The sequence below is a fragment of the Conger conger genome, chromosome 3, assembly GCF_963514075.1.
Source record: "Conger conger chromosome 3, fConCon1.1, whole genome shotgun sequence".
Taxonomy (NCBI): domain Eukaryota; kingdom Metazoa; phylum Chordata; class Actinopteri; order Anguilliformes; family Congridae; genus Conger; species Conger conger.
The window spans coordinates 36,678,112-36,696,108 of record NC_083762.1 but is presented as its reverse complement, the minus strand read 5'-3'; the positions used below and the strand labels follow the sequence as shown (position 1 = coordinate 36,696,108).

Sequence of the window (17,997 nt, the reverse complement as noted above, 5' to 3'; positions counted from 1 at the left end):
AGGAGACAATCCTCCCCTGAAGCAATGCAGGGTTAAGGGTACATGTCAGGCTATGACATGCTTTGGTAACCAATAACAATGATTTAATGCAGACTGAGAATCAAGAACAGCTATTTTAAAAAGGCACTATGAATAAAGCAAACACTTATTAATATGTCATATTATTATTTGCTTGCATAAATGCATATTGGATGATCAAAATGTGCCAATATCGCAAAAAAGACTATATCTAGTTTCCATTCCATTCCATTCCCCTCCCACCCCTGGAGAGGATGTTGGATGCTGTGTTCATGGTTCCAGGGATGAGAGCAGATGAACCTGGGCCCACAATAGCAGCGCTCTGGTCCTTTCATGTAGGCGATTGATAAAGGCCACCACTGTGGTGTTGTCCGATTGCACCGGGTCATGTTGACCTTGCAGATGAGGCAAAAAAAGGTGCACCACCCGGAGCTCCAGCATATTGATATGCTGCCCGGTCAACAGGGTGCTTTCAGCCACTGTGGTGTCCCGAATGACTCAGCCGTGATGTAGCCAGCGGTAGAATTTGAGCCTCGAGAATTGATCTCCGGGTCCAAGGAGACTGAACAGCTGGATTTGAGAGACGCACATTTCATTTTTTACTGTCAACTCGGCTGCAAATTGTAAAAGAGGCGTGATATGATAATTAAGTAGGACGTCATTTATCTGGCGCTTACAACCATGGCGTTTCCTGACTGGTCGTTGCTTTTTGTTGGTGTGGCTTCAATTTGTGGGGTTTTGTGCTGGTACCTTCGTTGTCGCGGGATCAGAAAGAGCTTCTGGAATAAGGGTTTATTCATTAAGGTTATGGCACGAACAGAGAAACCACTTTTTCGTATCGCGTAAGTAAGGTCGATATAGGTAGTCGTTGTAACATCACCTAGCTAGCTGTGTGTGTGTTCTGTTCCGCAATATCAGTCATTCATTTGGCTGGATGGCCAGCTTAGCTAACTGTCTAGCTAGCAAGCTAACGTTACTTTCAGTTATTTATGATTATGTTTTTGTTTTTTTGCAAGCGTGAACTAGTGTTGATGAATACATTTCATAGTAACAAACCCATGCATGCCATAGGGTCTTGCTGCAATGGTTTGAAACGTTAACTTACTATTGGGTTGGCTTGACTACCTAAGGTAGCATTAGCCAGCCAACTTCGTTATTCTACTGCCTTTGCTGTAGCGCTAGAATTATGGAAACATAGCTAGCTATAACTTAGCTGAACGAACATGCCAAAAAAAAAAAAAAAAAACTTCAACTACGATGGTATGGTATAGTTAACATTGAGCTAACGTTGCTGCAAGGTCACTATCTTGCTAGTAGTACAAGCCTCGGACAGAAACATCGTTGTTTACTGTAAAGACGTAATAGCATTAACGACAGCTAGTGGAATCGTGGTTGTTTTCAAGCCAAATTATGCCTCTTCATGTGATACTATCGATGATCTCGGAACCATAGGCTATTTACATACGTTTTATTTTCAGGTACACACTGTACACACGGACTAAACTTGGTTATATGTTTTACAAGAGGCAAGTCAAAAAAGCTCGCCAGCGATTCCCCACTGGTCATTCAAGCGCGCAGCCCATGGAGATAAGTGGTAACTTTGTGTTTTAATGACTGGTTAAAATGTTTCAAATTTTAGAAACATTGTACGTGTTTAAATTGCTCTTCTGTTATCAGGTATTAAGATAATACCGATTCCAGTACTGTCGGACAACTATAGCTACCTCGTGATTGATACAGCATCAAGCCAGGCAGTGGCTGTTGACCCTGCGGACCCGCAAATGGTGGAGGTAGGAGACATTAGCCCAACAGTTTACATTTTGCTAGCTAGTGAGTAACTTGGCTAACGTTCAAATTTTAGATTCTAGAATTATACATCTTTGTCAGGAACGCACGCACCAAATCCTTGACTATATGTATATATGTCTATGCTTGGGAAGATTTGTTTGTTAGCCATTTCCTTGGTGGTGAGCGAAAGGTTAACTTGGTATTTTCTATTTGTATTAGCTAACAATTCTGACTGCATTTCAAACCTACTGCAATTATTATGCTTGCAGCGCTTTGTTGTTTTTTTGTTGTCATAATCCTAGTAATATCTATGAACAGTTTTTAGAACAACCACTTAATTTAGCGTGAGATCCATATGGTGTTATAACTCCATTGAATAAAAATAATAGAATGTGGATTATCAATAATGTAATGTTAAAAGGCTTTTGTCTCAATCTTTTGTTCAGTATATATATACATTTTATTTGTGAAATTTTATTACTGGGCTATACTATAGTTCCTGAATGCCTTGTAATGCATAGTAACAATTTTGCGACTTTGTATAGCTAGCTGTTTTGCTGTCTTGTGAAGCATGTTTTAATACTGTAAATCGCCTGACATTGAGGGTTGATTAACTATTTGGATTTACATTTATGCGCAGGCATTCCTGAAGCAGGAAGGGGTGTCGTTGGAAGCAATCCTCTGTACTCACAAACACTGGTGAGATGAGAAGTTTGGAATGCTTACCTAATTTTCTATGTTTCCTAATGAGCCATTCCATGCCAACTCCAGGAGGTTGCACCTCAACACCCTCTTCATTTTTCCTCTTTTTCTAGACAATGTTGGTTATTATTATGAGATATATAGAATTCCTCAGAACTCATTTTGTTCACAGGGGCACAAAATGGGACAGTTAAAGGTTCATCCATCCATCCATCCATCCATCCATTATCTTAACCCGCTTATCCTGAACAGGGTCGCAGGGGGGCTGGAGCCTATCCCAGCATACATTGGGTGAAAGGCAGGAATACACCCTGGACAGGTCGCCAGTCCATCGCAGGGCACACACACCATTCACTCACACACTCGTACCTACGGGCAATTTAGACACTCCAATCAGCCTGACCTGCATGTCTTTGGACTGTGGGAGGAAACCGGAGTACCCGGAGGAAACCCACGCAAACACGGGGAGAACATGCAAACTCCACACAGAGAGGCCCAGTTGACAGGGATTTGAACCCAGGACCTCCTTGCTGTGAAACGGCAGTGCTACCCACTGTACCATCCGTGCCGCCCCCAGTTAAAGGTTCATAACTATAAAGCAGTAAATATTTGTAAATTTGTATCTAGAGATAGTTTTGTATGTAGAATTCATATCTCAACTCACAAATGCATGCATCTACTTTTGGAGATATTTGGCCCTAAACATGTACTTTTTTTGACCAGGGACCAATTTTGGGTGGCCATATCTCCAAAAGTAAACATACTTATAGTGTCGTCTTATTTGTAACTGAGAGTCATCTGAGAGGAATTTTTCATAGTGTAAAGATAGACACTTTACTGATAACATTAGGTAAGAAATGACCCATGCTATATTCAATGTGGCCATTTCTGGCGCATTTAGACCTGCCCGGAAGAAGATTTCGGAAATTTTATCTGACCCTCTACTTCAGATATGTTTAAGTTGCATCCTTAGTCAACTTTTCTAGAAATAATTAACTTTTGTACTAAGTGTGTTATGTTTATACAACACTTCCAACTATCCTGGAGTTGCAGTGGAATTGCCCACATATTAAAGCATAAATTAAATAACTTAAGGGAAAATAATACACATTTTATCCCCCCCCAGGGACCACAGTGGGGGAAATGAAGCTCTCCGCAGGCTCCATGGTGCCTGTCTAGTATATGGAAGTGCCGTCGACAACATTCCAGGCCTTACACAGTGAGTCCATTTCCCAGGAGTGAACATCATTAGCCATCTACTCCATTGTCCTCCGTCTGCTTTTACAAGCCTGACAGATACAAAGCCCATATTGGTGAACTGTAGGCCACATGCTTCCAGATATGATTTCCTTTTTTTGTTTGTGGAATTCAGCCCTCTCTCGGACAAAGACTGCGTAGATGTGGGGCGGCTGCACTTCAAGGCATTCTTCACCCCTGGACACACTGTGGGGCACATGATCTACCTGCTGGACATGCGGGCCCTTGGGGGGCCCTGCAGCCTCTTTTCAGGGGACCTTGTGTTCTTGTCTGGATGCGGTGAGTGATCGCAGTATGTCCCTGCATTGATGGCACAGATTTGGTGACCAGACCTGTTTTAATGTAATGTCAGCTGTTGTGCCTTTTAGTAAGGTAATTTGCATGTATGTAATCCATTTCGGTACAATCAACCTACATGTACTATGGCAGTCAGATTTTCACACAGTGATTTACATTTCGAATGTATATTTTGGCAAGTGAAAAGCCCTAAAAGCCGGTGGGTCCTCTTATACCCCATTCACACACACAACCTGGGGTTGACATGGAATATTGAACATGAATGATGCGTTCACACTTCACTTTTAATAATAATAATAATAATAATAATAATATACCTTTTATTGAACCCCGTGGGGTAATTTGGCCTCTGCATTTGACCCTAGTTATTAGGAGCAGTGGGCAGCCACAGTGCAGCGCCCGGGGAGCAATTTGGGGTTAAGGGCCTTGCTCAAGGGCCAAACGGCTTTGCAGATCATTTTTTGTGGCTTGACCGGGATTCGAACCACTGACTTTGTGGCTCCCAGTCATGTATCTTAACCACTACGCTACAAGCATACGTATGTCACAAGTTTACTTGTGTGTGTGTGTGTGTGTGTGTGTGTGTGTGTGTGTGTGTGTGTGTGTGTGTGTGTGTGTGTGTGTGTGTGTGTGTGTGTGTGTGTGTGTGTGTGTGTGTGTGTGGGGTCTGATAGAAATGGGTAGAGTAGAAGTTTCAAAGCATAAGAAATAAAAAAAATACTGCTGTCTTAACAATCTGATTTCAACATGTATGCATGATTTAAGTATTTCAAATAGGCTAAGAATTCATAGTACAGTACATACTGTACATAACTGAGTGGCTAGAATATTTTATCACACAGTAACAGAATGTTCCACCTCTATTCTTTCAAGTGCCTATTTATGTATTCTGGCATATTCTGAATACAGAATTCTGAATAATGTGTTTGTATGCTGCCATCATAATAATTTTGGAATATTTTCACTGGGATCTCATTGTTGGCTGCATGAAAAGGCAGTCTGTTTGCTGTTCTTTGTTGGTTCATCGGACATGTCAGGTTGAGCATCAATCGGGGTGCAGATTTTCACTGAAAGAGATGGTATGCCCAGCGCTTGGGCTAACTGCCAGCTGCTACTCATTGTTTGCTCTCTGGCAGTTCACTTTTCAGACAGAAAGGATTTTGTTAATGCTTCATGGATATTGGACATTGTGCAGCAACCAGATCTGCAAGCCAGAGAAGGAAAATGAATTTGTGGGTTACTTTCCACTTGGTTCACATGGACTGTTCGCATATTTTCCATGACGACAGGTCACCAAGGCTTCTTCCTGTTGGACATGAACATGGACATGAATAAAGGAATGGAAGTAATGACAAATGTGAATAAAGGGGAAATGTGTGTGTCCTTGTGCAAATATATGTACACATGCTTTTTCACATGAATTCAGTGTTTTAGCATTTGCACTCAGTGTTTTGCTGGAGAAAAGCATCTTTTAAATTTCTGCCAAATTAGCAAATGGAATGGCAATGGAGGTCACCGAAGCCGAACACAGTTGATTATGAATTGTAATGCGTCTCTCACTCTTTTCTACTTTAGGAAGAATGTTTGAAGGCAGCGCCTCGATGATGCTGTCATCACTGGATACGGTCGGCTGCCTGAGCGACGACACTCTCCTGTGGCCTGGTGTGTGTGTGTGTGTGTGTGTGTGTGTGTGTGTGTGTGTGTGTGTGTGTGTGTGTGTGTGTGTGTGTGTGTGTGTGTGTGTGTGTGTGTGTGTGTGTGTGTGTGTGTGTGTGTGTGTGTGTGCGTGCGTGCGTGTGTGCGCGCGCGCGTGCGAGCGAGCGTATGTCTGTCTCTGTATGTCTGTGGCTGTGCGTTCCCATAGTACATTGCAGTAATTAATCGATTGTACACTTAAAAACTCTGTCCCCCCCCAATCCAGGTCACGAGTATGCTGAAGATAACCTGCTGTTTGCCGCTGAGGTAGAGCCAATCAACACTGCGAGAGAGAACAAATTTCAGTGGGTCCTGCAACAGAGAGCCCAGAGACTGTGCACAGTAAGCATAGCTAATTTACAGTGCCCTTTTCTGATTTCCTATATTCTGTATTTGTTGCACAGAATGGTTGTTTGAACTGAAAGATCTTTAGACAAAATATAATTTTAGTCAAAGGGGAACCTGAGTGTAAATAGAGCATATTTTTTTAAACTATTATTTGATTTATCTAACAAAAAGTTATAAAACACCTGTCAACTGAAGTCTTACATCCATGCGGGGGAATTGTAGCCCCCTCTCTTTTGAAGAAGTGCTTTAATTCAGACAAATTGGTTGGTTTTTGAGCTGCTTGATTCATGTCCTGTCACAGCATCTCTACTGGGTTCAGGTCAGGACTTTGACTAGCACACTCCAAAACCTTAGTTTGTTTCCAGCCATTCAGATGTGGACTTGCTTTTGTGTTTTGGATCGTTGTCGTTCTGCTTAAATAAGTAAGTGAAATGATCATTTAAATATGTTTTCTGTTTCTTCCGGTTCCCTTCGTCTTCTATTACATTTTGTCTAAACAATTCCATGTAACAAAATTCAATAATGGAGAAAATGGGGACTGGCGCTATTGCTTTCATGGCACGGTCAGCCTGCTCATCATTCAGTGCTGAACTGAAGTTATGAATGCTTCCTGTGTCCCACGTCCTTGCTGCAGAGAAGCTTATCATTGCCCTCAGGGCCGGTTTCCACAGACATCTCATTCACTCTGTTCTGAATGGAAGTCTCAGTAACCCATCAACAGTCGGTGTATCAATGTTGAATATTATAGGGGGCCTGCAAATAAATACAATACAATCAATACAATCAAGATGTTCCTCACAGTACCTTTCAGCTTTGTCTTTTAAAATAGTTTAGCAGATCTGAGTCCCATGAAATGTGGATCAGAGGGCATTGAGCAAGATGCAGAGAACTGGATTCACAGTGGCTGCCTTTTTTCCCATTTGCATGGATAGTTTTTGAGTAGGACATTTTCTTTAAGGGAAAAGAGACACAGTGCCCTCCTTCCCTTTTTGCTTTGTTCAGTCAGGAAGACAGCAGAGTGGGAGAGGGAGAGGGAGAGAATCAGGAGGTAGGACTAAGGTAGAGTTTGAAAAGGTGTGTTTTTAGTCTGTGTAGAAATGACCGTGGTAGGCAAGTCAATCAACCACTGCGGAACCAGAACAGAAAACAGGCGTGAACGTGCAGCTCGATCGCCAGGTGCTCGTAGTGAGGGAACCATAAGGCGACCAGAGCTGGCAGACCGGAGTGGTCTAGCTGGGGAGTAGGGAGTGATTAAGGATTGGATATAAGGTGGGGCAGTCCCCTTAGCAGTCTGAAATGCGAACACTAGGGCCTTGAATCGGATGCGTGCGGCAATAGGAAGCCAGTGGAGGCCAATGAGGAGTCGGGTGACATGAGCCGACCTGGGCTGACTGGTGATCAGGCGGGCTGCTGCATTCTGGACCAGCTGGAGGGGCTTGATGGCACAAGCTGGGAGACTGGCTAGGAGGGAGAACAAAAACTTGCTGCTCTTAGTGGGTTTAGCATTTACAGTTTTCCTGCTCGGTAACAAATCTGTCATTGGTATCTCAATTCGCAGTCCACTATTCAGTGATTCAGTTAATTTCATCTTTATGATAATGGCTATTTTTACAAGAACATATTGCAACTCTCCGCCATTCAGGTTTCATTCGTTTTTGGTTCCTTGTTTGTTCCCAGAGCCCCTCCACTATTAAGGAAGAGAAGGAGTACAACCCGTTCCTGCGCAGTCACTCTCCTGAGCTGCAGCAGGCCCTGGGCCTCCAGCAGGAACCCAGCGAAGACTGGACACTCTTCCGGGCTCGGGTCCTGGGCGAGCTACGCCGACGGAAGGATGTCTACAAGGGCAGATAGTGATCCAGTCACACCCAACACAGCCCAATATGGGAACAAATGATGACGACCACTACAAACTAGACACGAAGGATGTTTCTGGCCTGCTGTACAGTAGATAGCCAAACTATTTCCAGGGCGTGGTTATGCTGGGATAACTTTGAAACAAGGTTACTCACTGAATGTAAGGGGAGCTGTCCTCACTGAGAAGTGTCAGTTTGCACAAATCCCTCTGGTACTTATTGACTTTTGGGAAAATCAAACGGGTACAAATAAGCTCATGTGAATCATGTGGCTTGTCAGATAGCTGGATTTCTGACTACAGAGTACTGATCTACTGGCAGAAGGCATTTGTGAGTGGATTTTAGTGATGTGAATCTACTTTAAGTAATTTAAGGTGGTAAAAGGTAAACACAGGGAGCTGTTCAATATCAGATTAATTGATTAAATTTTTTTCAAGGTTTATATTATGCTTGATGAACAAAATTATGGTTTATAGATAAATTATGAATAGCTACTTAGATTTTTCTGGAATTTTTTATACGATTGATCATTGAGAACCTCAGTAACATTAACTACTGGTGTGAATCCTTTTATAACTTACTGTAACCTATAATTACATGTACACTGATTACAAAGGCTAATCATAAGAGTTCAGAAGACTGGCTAAACGCACTACTATGAAGTTTTATTAAAAATGTTTTAACACGTTTTACCAAATATGCTATATGTGTATGTTGCTAACAAGAAATGTTATGTGCATTCAGTTTATTTGCCATTATATTCTTATTTATATATCTTGTGAAGAACACTGTTGTGATGGTACTGAAATAATTAGATGGCAGTTTTGTTAAAAATATTAAAGTATGATTTATAGTTGTTCACATGCATTTGCTACAAATTAACTGAAGAACTGTGGGATCGCGAATCAGCTTCACAGAGCTGTATATCCTCTAGTGCTGGCTGACTACATTTTACTTTGGTAGAGAATGTAAATAATTGTTTCTACTCTTGTCTAAACCTTATTCGGGAATGAAAAATCCAGGTTCATAAATTGCCTGGATTTGCCAATTACCCTGATTCAGGAGGTATAACTAATTGGTTAAATCATCTGGCTGGAGTTCATGGGTGGTAAATTCCTTCCTGTAAATGTAAGGCTTCCTTTGTATTTGAAACACTAGTGCGTGTATATACGTAGTTTACGGTACCTACGTCCACTTGTTTAGGGTAGTTGCCAGGGAAACCCCTCAGTCTGCGCTGAACATCTTAGATCCTACTATAAAAAGTAGGCTGTATTGTTTGCTGTCTACAATAATCCATGGACCCCTGCACGGTAAGCCTAGCTCTGAGCATTTTTTTCATATCATTATTTGTATCTTTCTTTTAAAAAAATGAACTGTGGATTAGATCACTTTGCTTAATAGGCTAGTACCAACATGGTAAGCAAATAATGGTAAAGGCAGGCCATTCGTATCCATAGCACGTACAATTATTTTGCACTTTTTGTGAATAATGATAGATCAGTTAAAAGTAATACAGCCTTAAATTGTACCTGATGCGACTTCTGACACAAAACGAAACTACGCTCTATTGTCAAATTGATAATTATGTTTTCCTCAGCAATAGCCTGGCTAATAAATTTTACCCAGCGTCATGTATCAACTGAACTGTAGGGTATGGAAAACTCCGCTCAGGACGTTGAAGGACTGAAAGCTTCCAGAGAAGCTTTAGAATTTCTGGCCAGCATTGGTAAGTGCTTCCGACAGTAGCTATTGGGAAATCAAATGGAAGTCGAAGAGAACTTGCAGTAGCCTACACAAATGCCCAAATTATTGATTTTAACAGCATTTGGTTTTGTGACGCGGCAAATAGATTTTGGAAATATTTACACCACTTCATCACACGGCGAGTGCACCATCTGGTGTTGATTATTTTAAAAAAGCATTCACTAGGCATACTATACCGTTTTAAAATGACACTGTAGGTTTGATTCAGTGAGTAAGGATCTTTTTTTCTTTTGGTTACGTTTTAATAGATTTCTTGATATGGTCCGAAAATGTTCTAACTAAAACGGCTGTAGAACTGAGAGATTTACCTTTTTATGAATTGCCGATTATTCATAGTTTATTATTATTATTATTATTATTATTATTATTATTATTATTATTATTATTATGATATAAATATATTATTTTATTTTATAATTATTCATACTTTTTTCATAAATCTCAAAAATAAAATGATTATTAGGTTGCATAAGCTTAATGTAGGGTGAATTCAGTTAATTAGCGACACTTCTTTGGGAAATTTCTGCGTCTGCCTTCACCACCTCTTTTTATTTTATTTTTCAGATTTGAAAGAACTTGAGCATTGCCTGTTTGCGGACTCTTTAACGACTGTCTCAGACACTGGGAGAGAGCTGGGAGAGTTCACTATCACTGTCCAAAATGCAAACTATGACAACCAGCCATGCTACCATGTGCATGCGAACAGCCATGGCTCCATTGATAACATACCCTGTGGAACCTCATTCACTGGTAGATACAATTGAGCAGTTTAAATGAGAATTAATGTTTTAACTGGAACTTCACAAACAGTACCATTTTTGTTCTATTGTCATATTTTCTCACATGACACCAAGATGCTTTTCGTTTGACAACTTTTTCATTCATCAACAGCTTACATATCTACGAAACTCGAGACCTTAGAGCAGAGCCACCATGAATATGTTACGGTACTTCTCCTACTATTCTATGCTAACTATCCTTTCTTGTATTAGCACACCCATCTTTTTTTCTGACAAATCTAAAGAAAACTTGATAATGGTGTACCGTTCTAATGAGCTGTGAATGGAGCTATTTATTAAAAGCTCTATACTACCACCTAGTGGCATGTTAATTTAACACACTCAGTTTTAATATAATCATACTGTGATATAGGAAAAATGACAGCTTGCAAACCAGTTCATTCATGGATATTTACGATGATCATATATATGGATATGTACTTCATTGTGCATCCTCAAACAATGCAAATGCTTGTGCATTGGATGACTATCACTGTCATTTCAGCTTCAAGACCATCTTTTGGACAGAAAATCTCAGATGGTCAGACGTGGTGATCAGCTGCTCTTGAATAAAGTTGTGACTGAGAGAGAGGTTAGAGGAGTTTTTTCACTACTGCAATTTTGAAATAGTCAGCATATTAAAGTCAGACACTTCAAATAGCATTTTAATACTGATATAGAGATACTGGGACAATTTCAGAGATCCTAAATCAAAATGAAAGTAAAGCTTTTACGATAAAGAGAGTATGCAAAAACATTTTAATATCACTCTTATGAGGGAAACAGCTTACTTTTGTGCCAGTGGGTACTCATTTGCAAATAAGGCTCTCATGAATTTAAGAGGTGCAAGGTATCGGTATCGTATTTAAATTTGTGAAGTTGCTTTGCACAATGAAGGAAATATTAATTTGTACAATGATTTTAGATTATGTAGTGTGAATGTACTGTTGTACTATTCCCTTTTAAACATTTTTTGAAAGTCTTTGTCTTTCTTGCCTCTGAAGTGGCACATCCAGTTAAAATAATAATATTTGATGCAATGACATGCTCTCAAGTCCCGGAATGAAATCCTGATCATTAGGGCTTGGCAATATTTGATATTGTGATATGAAACTAGACATCGTCTTAGATTTTGTATGTCGTAATATCGTGATATGGCATAAGTGTTGTCTTTTCCTGGTTTTAAAGGCTGCATTACAGTAAATTGATGTAATGTTCAGAACTTACCAGACAGTTCTAGCTGTTCTATTATTTGCCTTTACCAAGTTAATTATTATATCCACATTACTTATGATTATTTATCAAAAATATCATTATGTAAATATTTTGTGAAAGCACCAATAGTAATAGTAATCCCAAAATATTGTCGCAATATCAATATTGAGGTATTTGGTCAAAAATATATCAGGACAGAAGATTTTGCCCATATCGGCCAGCCTCGGGAGGGAGGAAGGACTGGTGGCCTTGTTTCTTTCACACTCAGGTGCCTACACCAGCTGCACATGAAGTGCAGTGCTCTGGCACAATAGCTGGACAGTTCACCTAGTGGATTTCACAGTAAAAATAAGCAGAGGCTGGCCACACACACCTCGGAGGATGCACTTGCTTGTTTGCACTCTTGACTTTCAAACTGACAGGGGATGTTGCAGCAGTGAGATAGGCTCACAATAGAATCATACTTTTAAACAGTATTTTTGTACAGAACTTAACACATGTATTTAAGGGTACAATAAGATTTTTTGTGTTAAAACATTGTTACAATACCAAACTTCGTATCACTGAAAAAGGCTCACTGATTCCCCGTGTTTATTCGGGTTTCAAAACATACAAAGCATACTTTTCTCTATTTTCTCCTCTCTCCTCAACGCACCGCCTCCTCCTCCTCAGTCCTCCTTCGCTGCTGATGACTTTGCTGATTTCTTCGATGAGAAGGTCACAGTCATCCCCAGATCCTTTACAACCACCGCCCCCCTCACTGTGCCCTTGACCCTATCCCCTCTTCTCTTCTCCAAACTATCACACCTGACATTCTCCCATTTGTCACCTCCCTTGTCAACTCCTCCCTGTCTTCCGGCTGTTTTCCGGCTTCCTCCAAGAGGGCCCACATCACTCCGCTGCTAAAAAAGCCTACTCTGGATCCCTCCATCATCCAGAACTACCGCCCGGTATCTCTTCTTCCTTTCCTTTCTAAAACTATAGAACGAGCCGCTTCTATTCAACTTTCTTCTTTCTTTTCTAACAACAACCTGCTAGACCCCCATCAGTCTGGCTTCAGATCGGGCCACTCGACAGAGACTGCGCTCCTCTCCGTCAGTGAGTCACTCCATGCCGCACGAGCAGCCTCCCTCTCCTCTGTCCTCATTCTTCTAGATCTCTCTGCTGCCTTCGACACTGTGGATCACTCCATCCTCCTGTCTGCCCTGTCAGCAATGGGCATCTGTGGCACAGCCCTGGACTGGATTGAGTCCTACCTCTCTGGTCGCTCCTTCCAGGTTGCCTGGGCTGGTTCGGTATCAACACCTCGGCCCCTCGCCACAGGAGTTCCCCAGGGCTCAGTCCTGGGCCCACTTCTTTTTTCTCTTTACACTTGCTCCCTTGGCCCTGTGATCACTGCACATGGGCTATCCTACCACTGCTACGCGGACAATACCCAACTCTTCGTCTCGTTCCCGCCGTCTGATACGCAGGTTTCAGCCCGTATCTCTGCTTGCCTGAGGGACATCCAGAGCTGGATGTACAACCACCATCTAAAGCTCAACCCAGGCAAGACTGAAATGATATTCATCCCTGCTAATACCTCTCCTCATCTGGATCTCTCCATTTCCCTCTGGGATACCACACTCACGCCATCACCCAGTTCAAGGAACCTCGGCGTGGTGATGGACAGCAGACTGTCCCTTTCCGAGAACATTGTGGCGGTGACCCGGTCTTGCAGGTTCTTCCTATACAACATACGGAGAATCCGCCCCTTTCTCACCCCCTACTCGACCCAGCTCCTGGTCCAAGCGATGGTTCCCTCTTGGCTGGCCTCCCAGCGTCCGCCATCAGACCCCTCCAACTTATCCAGAATGCAGCAGCTGGTCTGGTCTTCAACCTTCCCAAATACTCACACGTCACCCCCCTGCTTACTTCCCTCCACTGGCTGCCTGTCATGGCTCACATCAAATTCGAAACATTGGTGCTAGCCTTCCAAGCAGTTAAGCATCAGACACTACACCCCTGCCAGACCTCTTTGTTCAGCCTCCACAGGCCACTTGGCACCTCCCCCTCTCCGAACCTCCACCTCACGCTCACGACTACTGTCTGTTCTGGCTCCACGGTGGTGGAACAAACTCCCCGTTGAGGTCAGAACTGTAGAATCTCTCCCCACCTTCAAGCGCAGGCTGAAGACACACCTCTTCAAGCAGCACCTCTCCCCATCCCTCCCTACCTCCCTGTGAACCTTAATTGTTGTCTCTGTGACTTGCTTTGTGTATCGGTATTTTTAGTTGGCTAGGTAAGCAGTGTTAGTTAACTTTGGTCACTTTTGCTCTGTTTGTTTGTTTCTTTGTTCAAAAAAAAAAAAAAAAAAATTGGCCCTCGTCCTTATCTTTGTTGTACAGGTAGCAGTTGAAATTGTACTTCCCTCTAGGGTCTTTCAGCGAACCTATCCCTGGTTATGGGTATGCACTTTGTTGTACGTCGCTCTGGATAATGCCAATATGCCAAATGCCAATAACGTAACGTAATGTAATACATTTGTCGGGCGGCGACTCTGTATCAAGACATTGTACAGCTGTACAGCAATTCAAGCTCATTGGTTGAAAATTGGTTCTAACTGCCACAGCCAATGGCGTTGGGGCTTATTCAGATTTTTCGTGTTGTTGCCCAAATTATACCAGACAAGCGATCACTGCAAATCTTTTGCTCATTATCCAAGCGAAGGCTGCATATCTAGTTATAAAACAATACCAGTTTGTTAACGGTAGCAACAAGCAAATTAGGTATAGTTAGCTTGATGAATTTACAAATATCCACTTATGAAATATAGGCAATTAGACACAAGCGTTGTGTGTCAGGTGGATATTTGTAAATTCTGGAAGCTAACTAGTAATAGCTAATTTCCTTGTTGTTACTGATAGCGAACTGGTATTGTGCAGCGTTTCAGCGATCGCTTGTCTGGACTGCAATTTTATCTTTTTTTTTTATCTTTTTACGAGTTCAATCATCCGTGTTTAGCTAAACCTCTCAAACTAAGTTACAGGTGCATCGTTTGTGGTAGACTATCATATCTTAGTTATATAGCCAGCTAGTTACGTAGCCAAAGAACTTGCTTGCTCACAATATAGTTGGTTAGCTAATGTGAAAACTTAAAAAAAGACAAATACTATAAATAGTGTTGTGTAGCACACCAAAGTCAAGATTTCGGCGAACATTTCCTAACTAGTAGAACACAACGAAAGGACGGCAGGCTGTGTCGCGTTTGTCACTGTCAGCTTTCCAAAACGTGCACGAGAACACTGAACTGTATACTAACGCTTTATATTACGCGTTATATGCATAGACTGTGGGTTGTGGTTTGAGGTTGTTTGTTGTTGCAATTCCTCTCTTGACCGTTCTGAGTCCGAAATGACCTATTGTACCTTTAATGTCATATAAACAACATATTTATGACACCAACTAATAATAATAAAAAAAAGTTCAGTTAGAACCTTCTAATTCTCAGCTCACAAACTATTATTTTTCTCAATTTTAGGCTGTGAAAAGACAGACCTTCACATTTCCAATAAGTTATCTTGAGGGCTTTGTGTCAGAGGCCTCCAATCTTCTCATCCTGCGAGTTCTTGCTCAGCGGAAGAGGATTCCAGAAAACATGGTGTTCCTCACGTTGGACCCTGAGACTAAGATTACAGTCTCTACTTATGTGAGTGCTGCTCACTTCATATCAGTCATACAAGTTGGGGTAATATTTGAACAAACCACAGGCAAATACTTTTTAAAGGGGGAATGAAACTATTCCTACACCAGATCTCTGTTGTTTTTCAGTGCTGATGATTATTTGCTAGGTCACATGTCTATGAGATGTACTTGTGCTGGGCCATTCTTTTGCCTCCCAGTTCATAAATTGCGCATTTTGAGTTACTGCTGCACTATACAGCACTGTCTGGATGTAGTGCTTCAGTTCAAGTATCTGCACTCAAGTGCAATTATCTTATCTACCAGTGATGGTTGTATATTCTACAGGCCACAAAATACTACTGGACACTTGATGTAAGGAGAGAGGCCTTGCATATCTGTCATTAATGGTGACTGGTAGGCTGTGGGCACCTGACACTTAGTTTGGAGGGACTAACTACTGTGGTAATGTGAGGAATTCTAGAAGATTTAAACCTAAACTGGTGAATGACTCGATGTACTCTATAATGTAATTAAAAATGACAGTTTTTTCACAATTTTAGAGATTTTACATGTATGTATAACTTCATATGTCCTGGAGACATACTGTATGTCGCTGTTTAAGGGTATAATAGCAGCAACCCACACAAGATTCAGACCTGTTGTTATCTGGATTCACACCCAGTTAACTTGAAATACACTGCACTGTGGCACCGCCCTGTATGCTACATGTGTGCCATTTTGCTAAGTGACCTGTGTGCATATTATCAGGAGGGACTGGGACAGAAACAGCAGATGGTGGGACAGGAGTGCATGGAGGTTTTTGGAATCAAGAGGATGGTGGATTCCATCGAGGGTGTTCCTGCAGTATGGCACTGCTATTTCCTCTCAGATGGGTAAGCAGAGTAATTGAACAGAAAGGTCACTTAAAGTACCTATGCAAAGGTCTTTGGCACATGTCCAAAAAAAAAGATTTTATATTGAAAAATGTTCTATAAAGAGCAGTGGACAATAAATAAACTAAATCAAATCAATATTTGCTAAAACTGCATCAGTTCTGTTACGCTGTCCTGCAGTTTTATAAGAAAGTCAGCTGGTAGATTGTACCAAACATATTGGAGGGCTTGCCACAGTTCTTCATCTATTACTTAATATTTATTTAATCACAGTAACATATTACTTTGGAAAAAAAAGCTTTTTTGTACAGACACACTAATGCAGAAGAAAAAATATATAAGATCAAATATATAGAAAATAGGGTACAGTACCAATATGTGTTCAGCTTAAATCTCACAATGTCTCAAAATGGAAACCACATATTGAAAGAACATATTGCAAATTAATCCTAACCTACTAGAATATTCGGATCCAAAACTAGTTAAATTCACTTACACTAAAAACAGTGACCATAAAGGCCGAATAGCCTTGGCACTGCCACTTTTAATTTGAATGCCATTGTTGGCATTGTTGTTGGCCAACAATTTGTTACTAAAAGCACAGTTAGTTTTTTGTCTGGAATATTAAGGAGTATACCAATGTTTAACTGTATAGTTTCTTCTAGACATCTAGCAAGCAGAGTACAAGTTGGATCTCCAGTGACAATGAGACTCATCCAGCTGCCTGTTCAGATGGGGGGAGGTAAGTTTTCATTAAATTTCCATTGGATTGATTATCTTCATATGCTCATATGAACTAAAACTAAAAAGGTGTTACATAACCCCATAGAGCACTAGCTTTGGCCTCCATTGCCCAAATGCCTCTAACATTTTTAGATGACAAGGATAAGAAAGCTGAGTTTGAGAAGAAACCTTTAGTGTGGGAAGAAGACATGCAGCTGTGCTCTAAATTTCTGGACAGAAAGGTAAAATAAGTGTCAAAACGCTGGTTTTGTTTTGTTTTGATGAAAGCTTAATTGTTGACACATGATTTGTACACATGCAGAATGTTTTCTTTGAATGACTGTGATGAATTTAAATTGTGTGTTGAGACTGCCATAATTTGTTTTATGATTCAGGAGGCACTGAAAGCTGATTATACCACATACGTCAGACAGCATCCAGAGCTGAAAGCTCTAATGGCCGATTTCCTCCAGTTCCTGCTGCTCGGGAAGCCTGACGATGTCTTTTCCTTCGCCGCAGAATACTTTGCTCCATTTGCCTCACAGAGCAATCCAGAAAGCACATTAAAGTCCTGATTTTAAAAGTTTACTTCAGACATTAAAAACTGAGATCTGTTTTACTTGAGATTGTATAAATGTGTAAATTGTGTTGTGCTTTCGTATTGTTTTGAATTTTATGTTGTAGTCTCTGCTTGCTCCTCCCTTGACCAGGGCTCCCTTGTAAAAGAGATAACCATCTCATTGGTACTCACCTGGTTAAATAAAGGAGAAATAAAATGTGAAAAATTAAAAACCAAGAAATGAAAACATCTATGTGAAGAAATTCCATTCTATGTGTTCTGGAGACTAAAGTAAAGGTTCTATATTCAGGTTTGCAGTTGTGTCATGCTCTTGCTAGTATTACAATCATAATCATGAATTTCCGTTGGATTGATTAACTTCATACACTCATATGAACTAAAACTAAAAGATGTTACATAACCTCATAGAGTACTAGATAGCT

General features: G+C 41.0%; 2 protein-coding genes across 3 annotated transcripts; both read left to right on the top strand.

The window, feature by feature from the left end:
* Nucleotides 1–699: 699 nt before the first annotated feature.
* On the top strand, nt 700–8,817 carry pnkd (PNKD metallo-beta-lactamase domain containing). Its single transcript, XM_061233394.1, has 9 exons — nt 700–860; nt 1,497–1,612; nt 1,696–1,808; nt 2,447–2,505; nt 3,635–3,727; nt 3,881–4,044; nt 5,638–5,724; nt 5,984–6,099; nt 7,783–8,817. The coding sequence occupies exons 1-9, from the start codon at nt 700–702 to the stop codon at nt 7,954–7,956; spliced, it is 1,083 nt and encodes a 360-aa protein (XP_061089378.1). The 3' UTR covers nt 7,957–8,817.
* A 99-nt stretch (nt 8,818–8,916) lies between these two features.
* On the top strand, nt 8,917–17,820 carry catip (ciliogenesis associated TTC17 interacting protein). 2 transcript variants are annotated; one of them, XM_061233395.1, is made up of 10 exons: nt 8,917–9,268; nt 9,609–9,684; nt 10,287–10,472; nt 10,614–10,669; nt 11,007–11,093; nt 15,237–15,404; nt 16,148–16,272; nt 16,938–17,014; nt 17,149–17,237; nt 17,391–17,820. In XM_061233395.1, the coding sequence occupies exons 1-10, from the start codon at nt 9,254–9,256 to the stop codon at nt 17,568–17,570; spliced, it is 1,059 nt and encodes a 352-aa protein (XP_061089379.1). In that variant the 5' UTR covers nt 8,917–9,253; the 3' UTR covers nt 17,571–17,820. The 2 variants fall into 2 exon arrangements, with proteins under 2 accessions (XP_061089379.1, XP_061089380.1); XM_061233396.1 differs by having other exon boundaries at nt 9,556–9,684.
* Nucleotides 17,821–17,997: the final 177 nt, after the last annotated feature.

Bases quoted from the DNA above. Each gene is read 5' to 3' on its own strand.
- pnkd (XM_061233394.1), top strand. From the start codon at position 700: ATGGCGTTTCCTGACTGGTCGTTGCTTTTTGTTGGTGTGGCTTCAATT. The intron at 861-1,496 runs GTAAGTAAGGTC...TTTTATTTTCAG, and splicing joins AAACCACTTTTTCGTATCGC to GTACACACTGTACACACGGA. The intron at 1,809-2,446 runs GTAGGAGACATT...ATTTATGCGCAG, and splicing joins CGGACCCGCAAATGGTGGAG to GCATTCCTGAAGCAGGAAGG.
- catip (XM_061233395.1), top strand. The intron at 10,473-10,613 runs GTAGATACAATT...ATTCATCAACAG, and splicing joins CTGTGGAACCTCATTCACTG to CTTACATATCTACGAAACTC. The intron at 17,238-17,390 runs GTAAAATAAGTG...TTTATGATTCAG, and splicing joins CTAAATTTCTGGACAGAAAG to GAGGCACTGAAAGCTGATTA.